The following is a 13,955-nucleotide window of genomic DNA, read 5'->3' on the forward strand; positions in this document are numbered from 1 at the left end:
CTCGTCTGAAAAAATCCTGATGCTGGGAAAGATTGAAGGCAGGAGGAGAAGGGGATAACAGAGGACAAGATGGTTGTGTGGAATCACAAACTTAATGGACATGAGTTTGAGAAAGCTCCAGGAGATGGTGATGAACAGGGAAGCCTGGTGTGCTGCAGTCCATGGGCTTGCAAAAAGTCGGACATAACTGAGTGACTGAACAACTATCTACACAACAGATAAAGTTGGGAACTAAAGGTAGGGCCTGTTTGGAAGGTAGAACAAAGAGAGAATTGGAGATTTAAACTTATAAGCCATTGCAGATATCATTAAGAACTTAACTCCTCATTTTAGAGTAAGCAAGTGAGGCTCAAAGAAGTTCTGCTCCTTGGTGTAGAATTTTTTAGTAATCAAGTGGAAATACCTTCCAGATATTTTGACTCTTATTCCAGTGCTATATTCTCTATAAAGAGTAGAATTAAGGGAAAATATCAAGTTTAGTAATGATAGAATAAGTGAGGTTTCTCTATTGAAGTTTTAATATTTCTCTTTTTTTACTTCCTAATTTTGGCATATATGAATGAGAATAACACTTCTGAACCAGTTTTTTTTTTTTTTTTTCCTTTAATGAATCCTGGAAACAAAAGCTCTCAACAAAGTGTGTTGCCACAGCTTTTATAACAATTAAAAAACTGAATTTTGGCCTTTCCTATAAAAGTGAAAGTGTCAGTAATAACAACCAATGGAAATGCTTGCCACTGTTGCCACCTTCCCAATCCTTTTCACACCCATTATCTCACCTCACCTATTAAGAGCCTTTTAAGACTTGGGCAAATCCTTTAGCTTTTCACTTCCGTTGTCCTTATTCCCTATTACAGGGATACCTGGTTAAACTTTCTGAAGTAGTAACCAATTACCAGTATTTCTACTTTTCTGCTATCTCTTCCCTTCAATTCAGGTAGCTAGGCTGATTTGTCCTCACCCCCTCAGGGTATGTACTTGACAGCAAAATGCAGAAGGGGGGAATTAAAAAACAAAAAACCTTTTTTCTGGTTTTTCAATTTCAAATGCCTAGGGATTAGGAAAATAGAAAAGACTGGAACACAGAGAAATCCTTTGGAAGAATTGGAGCCAGGCTTTCTGAAAGGCCCTTCTTTCCTTCCCCTCCAGGTTAGAAAAGAATTCCTAGGTCTGGAACTAAGGTTCATCCTTGCTGGTAGAACAGTGTAAAAATTCGTACCAGCAACATGTGTGAACACAGCTGACTGTCTTCACAATCTCTGTCAGCACGTTGCTATTCTCTGGACTGACGAAAAACCCTAAAGGCTGAGCCAGTTTCATGGCAACAGCTTTGTCCCTACATGAGAAGTTGGTGGGAAGAGATTAGGTACACCCCTGGGAGTCCTTGCTGATTTCAGAAATACCAACAGTCTAATGAAAAAGGACTATATGAGGTATTAAAATTTCCTGGTTCAGTGCAGGCTTCCCTGATAGCTCAGTTGGTAAAGAATTTGCCTGCAATGCAGGAGACCCTGGTTCGATTCCTGGGTTGGGAAGATCTGCTGGAGAAGGGATAGGCTACCCACTCCAGTATTCTTGGGCTTCCCTTGTGGCTCAGCTGGTAAAGAACCCATCTGCAATGTAGGAGACCTGGGTTCAATCCCTGGGTTGGGAAGGTTCAGTGCAAGATAGTTGGCAGAGGAAAGAGGGCAAATTCTACTTTGATAGAGATTGCTGACTAAATTCTCTGAGTCTCAGGTGACTGTCTAAAGCATTAGGATTCCAACCACCCTGGGGATTGCCCTAATAATCCACTCTTGAAACTGCTATTCATTCTACAGGATTCCTGTTATTCCATTGTGTGTGCTTCAAATATCAAAAGTCGTAATAAATGTTACATTGGGTCAGGTTGATGGTTAAGGATGCAGAGCTGCTTGTAACATTTCCTACTTACCTTGTTGGTTTTTTGAAGTGGTGCATCAGAAGATAAAGAAAGGAAATGAAAAATATATAAATATATGTATGTTTACATGTTCTTAACGTAGAATGTGCAAACTACACTTTTAAAAGGGCTCTTAAAACCTACTTCTGAATATAAAAATTAGAACATTAAGAGTAGGAACAGAAGAAAGTGCCACCTCAAGGGCTCCACCCTCCTTCTGAGACCCCATCACTCTTTTACTGCTTGCAATATTCTGCCTAGAACTATAGTTTATTTTCCACATGCCAACCTTATAAGTTCCTTCAGAGCAAGGATTGTATATTCCTCAACACCGCCTTTCGTGTCTTGCTCAGACTGGGAGTTTTGGATATGTGATCAGTAACTGCCTGTGGTTGATTAAATAGCTTTTCCTATCACTCCAGTAAAACTTTAAGGCCAGCCAGGGATCCGTCCTTTAACTATTTAACATCATGGGATATTTAGTAAGAAGGCTTAATCCATAATGTTCTTCTAAAATTTTAGGATAGGAGGGTCTCCAACATCTTATACTACATTTGGGTTGCTTTCAACAGAGTTCTGACTAGTTCTTTGAATCAGGCTTGGCTTTATGTCCAGGTGTAATATATTCTGAACAGTAACCCTGTAAATCAGACTCAAATCTTGCCCAAAATGTACTTCCCAGAATCATACAAAAGGCAGAAATTTGGTGAGAATTTTCTCAATGATTCTATATCCAGTTGGTGTGAGCAAAGACCCCCAAATGCTATTAAACTCCTTAGTGATGTGAACCAGATGGAAAATAAAACAAAAGAATTCACAACTCATGTTAGACTGAATTGAATGTCTTTAATTTCACACAATGAATAACATATGAATAGGATTAACTTTTTTTTTTTTAATAGTTAAGTGCTCTATACTGTGCTAACCTGATCTGGTAGCGAAAAAGACTGAGCTTTCTTTTAGAAAAAATGTTTAAAACCCAACATCTAAGACCATGGAGGAGCATGACAGTAAAGCATGCCAGATGTATCTACGCCTCAAATAACAGCAAGTCCATGTTCATTTTAAATGTACAAAAATGCTTTATGAATAAAAACTGTTACAAAAAGAACATTTCAAACAATGTACAATTTTTCTTGCCTCTATATTCAATAAAATACAAATACATTTTTTGTTCTAAAATATGTTTACATACAATCAAAGTAGAACATGCAAATTACACTTTAAAAAAGGCTTTTAAAAACCACTTATGAATACAAACTAAAAATTAGCCAGCACGACTTGTAAGACAATCTTGTGCCCCATTTTTTTCTTTTGAAATATATATACATATTTAACACATCATGTGCATTTATTATTATTTAAGAAATAGATTTTTTTTTTTTAAAAAAGGAAGAAAAAGAAAGACACCAACCTAAGCTGGAACTGCCCTTCTGTGTTGACCAGTGGCAGCTCTTTTCAATTTTTCCCCCTTTAGTGTTTATTATACCTGGGCAAGTGGGCGAGAGTTATCCAGGAAGTTTCTTCCTTGGTTGATATGTGCTTCTAAGACTGTTCCCCAAGTGACTGAGTCCAACAAGGGAGGCAGACTCATCAGTAGGGCAAACTCTCCAAGAAACAAGAGGCAGAGGGAGCCTGGTGTTGTGGAAGGAAACTTTAAAAAACACCCAGAAAATGCTACGGTATATTACAGTTCGAGTCTCTAGGCACTGTGATGACATTGTCTGTAAGCTCTGGCATGTGGACCATTGTGATATTATAGGGTAGAATTGAGAATAATGTCTATATTTATCTACTTTTACATAATGTGAAGGACTGAAAATCCCGCAATGTAACACTTAAATGGCTTTTGAGGCATTTCAGCTTCTGCCACCTCCCCCCGACCCCCATGCTGCAGTTGGCATTTAAAGGCTTTGGAAATATATGTATAGACTTTAGACAGTTCCCAGGTAAATCTTCCTAGTGGTAGGGAAATAATATTCTCCAAAAGCTCATTATCTGAATATTGTTGGGTAATAAGCTGTAGGAGTGGATTTTCTACTTAAGTCCTAAAACCAAATCCTTATGATCTCCATGTAGTACATCACCTTATACTATAATTCTGTCACCACTTGCTTATCATATTTATAGAACCAGCAATGCCCAGAACACAAACTCCGACTGCCATCAAATGTGGCCTTCCACTCCGGACAGCAGCCAAGTTAACATGCTAATCCTGTCGGCCCTTAGTCACCTACTCGGGGCTGTCAGTGGCTGTTGAGTCCCAGGCCTGTCAAATCACGAGCCAACCCTGACATGCTCTCCTTTCCTTCAACCTGTCTTCCTCGGGTTGTAGTGGGAGCCATACATTAGAGGAAGTTAAACTCTGTTCCTCTCGTTTGAGACAAGCGGTTGAAAAGCAAGTGGCTCCCCAGCCACTTAGAAAGATGGCTCAGAGACTCATCGTCACCCTCAAGGTGATTTTTATACCGATTTCACCCTTTGCTTACCCCTAATCAGACTCCATATAAGTGGGTCCATATTAAGTGCCTCCTTGCTGAAGGCAAGTCTTGCAGGAAACAGAACAGTAAACCAAGGAATTCCTCTTATTATGAAATACTTTTGGAGCGGTTTATGGAGTCTCGTGCATTTTCTCTAAATATGCAGCCACAGAAAGCAATGTTGAGTGGCTAAGAGACCTCCCCAGTGCATGTCAGGAGAGTTGGGTTCTAATACTGGTTCTGCTACCAATAATATGTGAAATGAGACTGGCCCCATATTGAGCCTGGACAGGAGAGGCTAATGCAAAGGGGGTAGTTAGAAAATGAGGAAATGGCCATACTAGAAAGATGAATTAGGCTAATAGAAAGCAAAAGGAAAAAAAATCAAAGTAATGTGATACTGAGGGAAGAACTTGATGGGAAAGAGAAGCCCTGTAGGTGACAAAACTTGCATCCACCTCCAAACAATGAATTAGCTTATCTCAGTTTGGCTCCTCTGCAGTTTTCCAATCTAGTCTTGGGATCATAAATGTAGAAGATCTGCATTTGACTCACATGATCACTGGTGAACTGAATTTATGTATAAGGTATAAGTCTGCTGTACCTCTCCTGGAATACCTTTTGTTGGTTGGGAAATTCTAATGTATCCTAGAGTTATTTGAAATTTCTCACCTACTAGAGGTTAATGCCAATTGAGCTTGAGGTCCTTCCTTAAGAAGCTTAGAGAGTGTCAGCTTATTCCTCTCTGCAGGAAGATTTAGTCTGCTCACAGATTTGGTTGGGGAAACAGTACAACACTGGAAGGAAGAAGGGCAAAAGAAAGAATGAAATCAATTATTTTCAAAATCCAACAAGAAAGAAACCTCTTTATGGCTTAATTGGAATGAAAATGGGTGCTCTTTTCATAGCAATGGTGGGGTGAGCAGGGATAATTTAAACCTTCCTCTTGAATGACTTTGGAACCACTCAGATATGGCTTGGGAATGACAAATTTAAAGTGGTTGGTTTGATTTTGCTGTTCAACCTGTGTGAAATGCCAAAGGTCAACCTAGGTCATAAACAGTATCTAAGATATAAGCTTTGAAGAACAGGAGACTGCATTCCTTTAAACTCACATATGCTGGGATTAAATGCTACTGACTTAGTGGCAGCACACGATGTGAAGTCCATGGTGATAGCACACAATAGGATGACTCTGTGGGTAATTTCAACCAAGTGCTGGTGCCATGACAGAGCAGTGATGTTTGCAAGCATATTAACTTGGAATTTAAACATTCACTCTGATAGATAACCCATCCCTTACTCTATGTTCCCAACAAAAATCCTTCTTTTTCTAAGGAAATAATGTTGTGTTCTGAAGTAATAATACAATTTTCTGCTCTTCCCAACTTCCTGTAAAGAAGCAATTTGTAGGTAAACCAGATATTCTCATTCTCATCAGAAAATTTAATTCTGTCTCGTAGTGTGTCTCTTTTTATAATCTACCATACCAGGTATTTGATGTCTTAGGGAAGATAAGGGGGAGGTGTGAGGAAGGAAATTGAAAATACTTATTTGAAGTTTCCACATCTGACTTTTAGAAAACATCTATGGCAACGGAATAACTTCATATTCATTCTGAGTTTCTTAACATGTTTTACTTGGGCTGTGGAAATGGATAAAAGAGATGGAATATCTGTCCACGCTAAACCAATGGCTAGAGTACAACTTGGATGAGAAATGTACAGTTGAAATTGACCATTTAAAAGACGATTAGTCACACACAGTTTGCATCCATGCAGACTGATAGACTTATAATTACATTATGTACAAAATGTTTCAGTTTATTAAGGCAACCACAACTTGGATACTTTGTCCAAGGTGATGTGATACAATTGAAGTGGTGACACCCTTTGAGCATTTCCTTTCTTTTTTGCCAGATAAGAACACTTAATCCCATCTGCTTTCATGAAAAGAGATAATGGACTTCTATTGTCTTTTTGCTCCCTTTTTTTTCAATGACCTTTGACAGTTATCTGTTTGAAAAAAAAAACAAACAAGGCATTGCTAGACACTTGTCTTTCTGGTGGGTCCGGGGTTTCAATTTTTGGTGATTTGTCAATTATTCCATTTTCTATGGGGCATTAAAACCATTTTAATCTGTCTATACTTCGCTGATATGTTTTAAGTATAAAAATAACCTGATTGATACCTGGGTCAACATATCTTCAGTTGCTCTAAATTACTTATTTTTAAAAGGCTCTATCAATACTAAGTATTCGTTTCACAACGACTGGGATTCAAAGCCAAGTTCCTTGGAACAGCATGCCAAGGACGAACATGACGACACAGGTAAGGTTTACATTATTCAGGCATGAAAGGTAATGAAAAGGTACATGGAAGTATAATGTGCAAAGAAAAAGCTGGAACAGATGATGCTAAAAATCACTGTACGTGTGGTAGAGGAAACACACAAAAGAGTATGAATGCATGTCTGAGGTTGCCTATCACTAGAATTTCACCCTCCGATGACATCAGTCTATCTAAGAAACCGTATTGTTAACAGAAAGATTCAGGTCACCTGAAGATGATTTTGGTGCCCCAAAGCCTAGCCTAGCTCGAAAAACCAGAAGAAATAAAAACCAATTAAAATGGAAGTGGATTACAATAAAGCCAGTTGAGAAATGTGCCACTTTTCTCCCCTTGGAATGTTTCCTAACTGAGGGCGTTTCCCTTTCAATCTTCCTGTCCAGCAACCGCAATGGAATCAAGGGTGCGCCTTGGCTGCAGGAGGTCTGGCGGCTTTCCGGGAGCACCACCATCTTTTTCCTCCAGGATGGGTCTCCTGCTGCCTGTCAAGGATCTAGCCATACTGAAGTGCTGCTTGGTGGGAACTGCTGTGAAACACACACGCACGCGCGCAAACACACACGCACGCACACACCCATTCTTTTGAAGATGTCCCCTTGCTTTGCTTTGCCAAGAGCTCCTGAAGGCTCAACCCCGTCCTCTGGCCCGATTCTGCCCCTGCCCAGCTTCTGGAGAGCAGGGCATGGTGTCCCTGCGGCGGGGATTCCGCCCAGCCCGGCTCACTGCACTTCCAACGTGTAAGTCCACCCCCGGCCCCAGGTTCGGACGCCCAGACCCACCCTAGGGAAGGACATCACTCTCACTCCCTCGCGACTTCCTCTGCCTTTTGGCTTTCACTTCCTCTTCCGGGGGAAGGGGCTGTGGCGGGGGCGCCTGCTGCGGGGGCTGGGCCGGAGGCTGAGGTTTGTGTTTCCTCTTCCCGCCTCCTCTGGGGGTCTTGGGCAGAGGGGGCGGCGGGGGCGGCGGGGGTGGTGGAGGCGGCGGGAGGGGCGGGGGCGGCGGCGGGGGCAGGGGCGGCGCCTCCCGGGCCATGTGGATGACCGCCTCGATGGTGGCCATGATGGTGTCTTGGCTGGCGGCCGGCTCCAAGACAAGCGGGCTCAGGCTTGGCTTCTGACCCCGTTTGCTCGGAAGGTCGATGCATTTTTCCAGCACTGGCATTTGGTCTCTGGAGTCCTCATCGAACTGCGTGGGCTGCTTCCGGGGACGCCCTCTCCTCTTCTTGACGAAGTTGTTGCCCGTCTTTGATTGTCTCTGCAGCCGCTTGGCCTTCAGGATCTTGTTCACGTGGTCCAGGTTCTTCTTGGTGGACAGAATCTTGGTGTAGTTGCACATCTTCCGCACCTCGCACTGGATCGCTTCGATCTCCCGCCGCTTAAATCGCTTCTTCAGGGAGGAGCTGGCTGCAGGAAGGGAAGAGAGAAGAAACTGATCACAGGATGCAGGCTGTCTTAAACCCAGGCTTTTCAGTGACAACTGGCATTATATTTGGCTATGAAGATGATGGAAAGTTGATGCTATGACTCCGTACCCACTATTCTTTTTTTATTAAAATTAAAAAAAAATAGATATAAACATGGGTTGAATAGTATGTGTACAAAGTATATCATTATTTCAGTCTCCACAGAAATCCCATGAAATACTGTTGTTCCCATTTTTAAGTTTGGGAACAGGCTCACACCATGTAGGAAGATCTGCCAGGGAAGTTAATGTCAGAATCACAATATAAAGTCTTCCATTGTTGTTTTTCTATTATAGCTTTTATTTTTTTATTCAGCTTTCTGACCTCTGATCTAATTTAATTTAGCATTAGGTTATACTTTTTTTTTTTTTTTTTTGTAAAAGATGCTGAAAGGATAAAATGACAAGCAGCCCTCTGGATCAGAGAATCTGACTCATTCGTTTGTAGCATCAACCTCAAAAAGGAGATGCCTTGACCTGAACTAGAATCCGGAACTGAACCTATTATATCCCTAACCGTCCTCCACTGACAGAGGGAGAATTCTGTTAGGAACACTATATCTGGGATGACCCTATCTCTCTTAATTTCCGCCCCCCCCTCAATGGTCTGGACTTGTCAACTTGCCTGATGATGTCCAATTGACCAGGTCTTTCTTAACTAGTGCATCTTCTGGAATCCCCAAGGAAAATACCAGCCAGGTGTTTCTGAATCATTTACACCCCTGCTACTGGGCTGTTGTTTGCAAAGAACTCTTTTCATGTCCTGGTGGCCAGATGCGCCTCTGTTTTATGAGCCAAACTTCTAGTTGCAGGAAGTCCTGTACTGCCGCCACTAAATAGTCTTCAGAACTGCTTCATTTTGAAGTTCAGACACCGTAAAGTGTGAATAGCTTCAAGATGGAGCAGACCTTTCCTCTAGATTGTTCTTCCTCCTTGTGTTGTTCACTAGAGGCATACCTGTCTATACATGTGTATGCACACATACACACACAGGCACTCACACACATCCAGCTGCCCTATCTTCACATTGGCTCCTCCGTCTGGCCACTTACAAGCTCAAAAAGTGTGTCCCTAGTTCTTTGCTGCTGTGATTTACGCTGAATGTGCATCCCCAGAGAAGCCCATGTAGTTGTCGTCAACACTACAAAAACACTGCAGGCCTAAAAGCAAATGTGTTTCATTTTAGCATGGTGGTTTGTTGTGTCATCCTGCATTTTTTCAACTGTTAGTGGAGAAGCAGAATAAATATCTTAAGGGAGATGAGGAAAAACTGGCGAAAACACAGACACCGCTGTCACTTACTCTTGGGCACTCTGGCATGGTTCTTTCCCTGCTTTTCCCCATCTCTCTCTCATGCTGTGCCTGACACAGATCTCCTGGAGGGTTTTATTTGAAGTTATTTATGCCATGGGCTTCATGGAGTGGGAAGCTCTGAGTTCCATAGGACAGGCCAAAATGGTACTGCTTTTGGCCAAAGGTCATTGTGAGACTTACTGTGCAATGAATACCTACTGAACAATCTTTAAAATAAGTTATAAAGATCAAAATAGAACAAAGCCAGAGTGAGCTTCTGACTACAAAATAGAATTTTTGTAGTTAGTGTTGTAAAAAGAAAAGCTTGCTCGATTGTAAGTTTTCAGACACAGAGGCCGACTTCTGTTGGTCTTCATGTCCCTCACAGGGCATGGCATGGTGCCTCGTAAAAATGGCAGGGATTTAAAAATTGTTTCTTGACTGATGAATCTCACTGATCATTACTGTCTTATATTCTTCTCTAAAGGAGTTTTAGTTTAGATTTTTAAATTGACCATTGGAAATATCGTGACACTAACAGCAAGTTTCCATGTCAGAGCCAAGCCATTTACCTTGTCCACACTGCTCACGAGGAAAGGAAAACTAGTCAGAAATACTCCACAAAACAATTGGCATCGTTCCAAATAAAAGTTCCACGAGCAGTTTACCTTCTTCTTAGTTTATATCATCCAAAGAGAAGAAAATGCAATGTGACACACCAAACAGCATGCAGTTCCAAAATAAATCATTTGGGGCAATTAGCTGGCAATGTTCAATGAGTAAAGTTTGACTAGAAAACTGAGCTGAACTGGAGGTCATTTGGAGCAAATACATCCAATGGATATTTCATCTCAATACTTTTTTGAGCATGAAATGTCATACAAAGAAAAAGGAACATAGTAGATAATCCCATATTCAATAATTTCTTACATGATACATATTTTTTTATTAAACCTTTGCATTAAAAATTATGAAATAATTCATTCTGAGTATTTAAACCTACCAAACAATACTAAAAATACTATAACCAACTCTTTTGTACCCACCATTCACATTTAATAAACATTACTTTTTGCCATACGTGCTTTATTTTATTAGCAAGAAGACATTACAGAGTCAGTTCAGTCACTGCTCCATCATCAATTCCATTTCCTTCCCTTTCCCTGCTTGAATCTGTACTTTTACTGCAACCCATATTGGTAAAAATTAAAAGTCTGAGACTACCTGATATTTGTAATCCTGTAAGGAAGTAGGAAGACTTGCACAGTGTTGGCAGGAAAGCAAATTGTCACGATGATTTTGGGAAGTGATTGGGCAATAACTGCTAGTGTTGAAGATGGGCGTGCCCAGGGCCCCAGAGATCCCAGCCAGGTTGCCTCCTTTACTCATGTGTGACAGGAGGCTGATGATGTCCCTTGAAGCTCAGTGTATTTTACAGAAGACTTAAAACAATCTAAATATTAATTTAAAAGATAATGAATCACTGTGAAACATTCACTCAAGGAAATACTGCACATCTGTTAAAAGGAATAAACTACATATCAACATGGCTGAATCTAAAAACAGTTGAATAAAAAAAGAAAATGAGTGTTTGTAAACATACCATTTATGTAAATTAAAAACACAGATCCCTTGAATTTTTGTCTCATTTTCAATGACCAGGTGTGAAAGTTTAACGTGACTCCTGTGTAGATTAATTGAGTCAAAGACTGAGTGGCTGAGATTTCAACATTTCTTCCCTCCAAAGCTACCTCATGGGACTTTATTAAGCCTCTAGAGTAGCACTGTCCAATAGAAATGTCTGCAGTGGTGGAACTGGTCTGTATTTATGCTGTCTCATACAGTAGCCATTAGCCACATGTGGTTATGGGGCACTTGACATGTGGCAAGTGTGACTGAGGAATTGAATTTTTAATTTAATTTAAAGTTAAATAGCTACATGGGCTAGTGGCTAACATATTGGGCAACTCAGCTCTAGCCCAAGGACCATAGAATACTGAGGACACACAGGGATCATCCAGTAAAGCACAGACTCTGGGAAGCTCCTGGCAAACAACCTGGGGCCTCAACAAATAAGTTGGGAGGAGGGAAGGGAGGACTGGAGGGAGGAGCTGTAAATTAAAAGAGAGAAGATATAAAATGACCACATGTGGATGCCAATTTAAACAAACTGTCAAGAGATAGTTTATAAATTCATGGAAATTTTAATACTATCTAGGCATTTCTTGATATAATTGGTTGCTAAGTTTCTTAGGTGTGGTAATTGCACTGTGATCATTTTTAAAAGCACCTTCCTTTTAGAAATACCTACTAAATTATTAATAGGTGAAATCATATAATATCATCTGGCCCTGGCTACAAAATAATAAAGGAAGGAAGAGGGGTGTGGAAGTATTCCTGAAACAAGATTGCCATGAGTTGATTATGTTGAAGCTGAGTATGCTATTCTACTACTCTGATATATACTTGCTAGTTCCATAATCCATGGTTTAAAAATAGAAATAATTAGTGTCAGTAAGACATCTTTCTTAGGATCTTACGCTTGGTAAGGGTCAGAGTGTTCTGCTTTTTATACTCTTGGGCTCTATTTTACCTAAATAACTTTAGAAGAATAAGAAATGACCTCAGTAAAGGTCATATATCATCTCCTGGAAAACTCCTGCTGGTAGCTATCCTCCTGGCTGAATGGGATGGGAGAATGAATGAGTGCTCTGGGTTTTATTTTGTAACTAATTGCATAAACATGCCTTGTGGTCCAATCTCCGTTGATGGCCTCATGTGTTAAGACTAAATATCCCTCTTTCTTTTTTATATTATAGTTTTTGAGGGGTTTCCCATCTACTGAACATCTGAATTTTATTGTATCCTATAAGTATTATCCAAACTTTTAGTGCGAGCTCATTATGTTGTGTGTGAATAGCACCAGAGTGCAGGTCCATAGGAAGGGCTCTGGGCAGGGACAGCTGGAAACCAAGTTGAATTAGGATGAAACTCTTAGCCCCTTCTGGGTCTCTCCTTTTTCATCTGTTACGTTGAACAGTTAGACTAGCTGCTCTTAATGTTCCCTTCTGTATTTAAAGATTGTTATAATTCTTTCCTATGAAAGAAAGAAAGTGAAAGTTGCTCAGTCACGTCTGACACTTTGCAATGTCCTGGACACTACAGTCCATGGAATTCTCCAGGCCAGAATACTGGAGTGGGTAGCCTTTCCCTTCTCCAGGGGATCTTCCTAACACAGGGATCAAACCTAGGTCTCTCGCATTGCAGACGGATTCTTTACCAGCTGAGCTACAAAAGAACCCCAAATTCTTTCCTATACTCATTATCAATTGCCTTACCAAATGTGAGGTGGCTTTCTACAACATTTATTTCATCTAATAATTTTGAAATCCTAGTGTGGTGGAGAGGAAGGCTTTGGATTTGGCAGGGTTTGATAGTCACAAATCTTTCTCCTTATTGCTTATGATTTCACTGTCCCTCTAAATGTTAACAGATTTTTCTCTCTTCAAATTGTTTCATTATTAGACAGTAATTTCTGGTCTCTTGCAGCAAGATTGATTCCATATTTGCTCTCTTTCCTATAATTGTCCTATATCTTGCCTGCTCTTTGTTAGTCTTAAAGAGTAATTATGAGTGGCCAAGGCAAAATATGAATTCATTTCTTCGTAACTCTGCAATGCAAATCATCTTGTAGATTTTTTCTGTACTTAAAATTGCCACGCAAATGGTTAAGTTGGTTTTGATCCACATCTCGAATTTCTCTATTTGCTCCCATTATCAGATGATTGGCTCACCAACATTGTTGATTCTGCTACTTCTTCTATGATAATCAAACATTGGACTTAGCACTCCTTTTGCACATTGACTTTATAGATGTTGTGTAAGCATTAAGAGCAAAATAAGGGCTAATGAGGCTTAGCTGTATATAGAATTTTCTTAAGAAACAGGTACTAATCTTTTAGAGACTCTGCCCATAGGCAAGATACATTCTGGTTTTGTAAAGTTTTGGATGGGTTAGAGAGGGAGACAAATTTATCTCTAAACTAATTAGACTTCTTCTTGCTATTGAGAAGGTGAAGAAATTTTAGGGACTGTTGAAATGCCCGGAGTGGAGTGGTCTGCAGGTAGATAGGGCTGGAGCACCATTGGCCTCAGTCAAGGAACAGAGATGCAGTCTGAAGCTGCTTTGTATGTTGATACACGTTAGAAGATTTCTTTGCAGGCACAGGCCATGACTTTCCTATGTCCTCCCAGAGCTATCCACACAGCAGGACAAGATCTGGTATGTAACACATGGGCAACAAATACAAGTTCAAGGGAATTTGACTGTTCTCCCATGTAAACTGTACATTTTGGGGCTACTTCTGTACTTAACTCAGTGATGATCTCTTGTTTTCCTAATGCTACTTTTTACTTTCTAATGAGATATATGAAGCTCCCCTGGTGGCTCA

The 13,955-nt window shown here is 40.4% G+C and overlaps 1 protein-coding gene across 3 annotated transcripts in view; it reads right to left on the reverse strand.

Moving 5' to 3' along the window:
• Positions 1 to 2,747: 2,747 nt before the first annotated feature.
• SETBP1 (SET binding protein 1) overlaps positions 2,748 to 13,955 on the reverse strand; it is a 407,482-nt gene continuing 396,274 nt past the window's right edge. For all 3 annotated transcript variants that reach the window (XM_025273717.3, XM_025273714.3, XM_025273715.3), the window contains one exon: positions 2,748 to 8,153. In XM_025273717.3, the coding sequence (XP_025129502.3) occupies positions 7,531 to 8,153 (623 nt within the window). In that variant the 3' untranslated portion in view covers positions 2,748 to 7,530. The remainder of the gene's footprint in view (positions 8,154 to 13,955) is intronic.

The sequence above is a fragment of the Bubalus bubalis genome, chromosome 22, assembly GCF_019923935.1.
Source record: "Bubalus bubalis isolate 160015118507 breed Murrah chromosome 22, NDDB_SH_1, whole genome shotgun sequence".
Taxonomy (NCBI): Eukaryota; Metazoa; Chordata; class Mammalia; order Artiodactyla; family Bovidae; genus Bubalus; species Bubalus bubalis.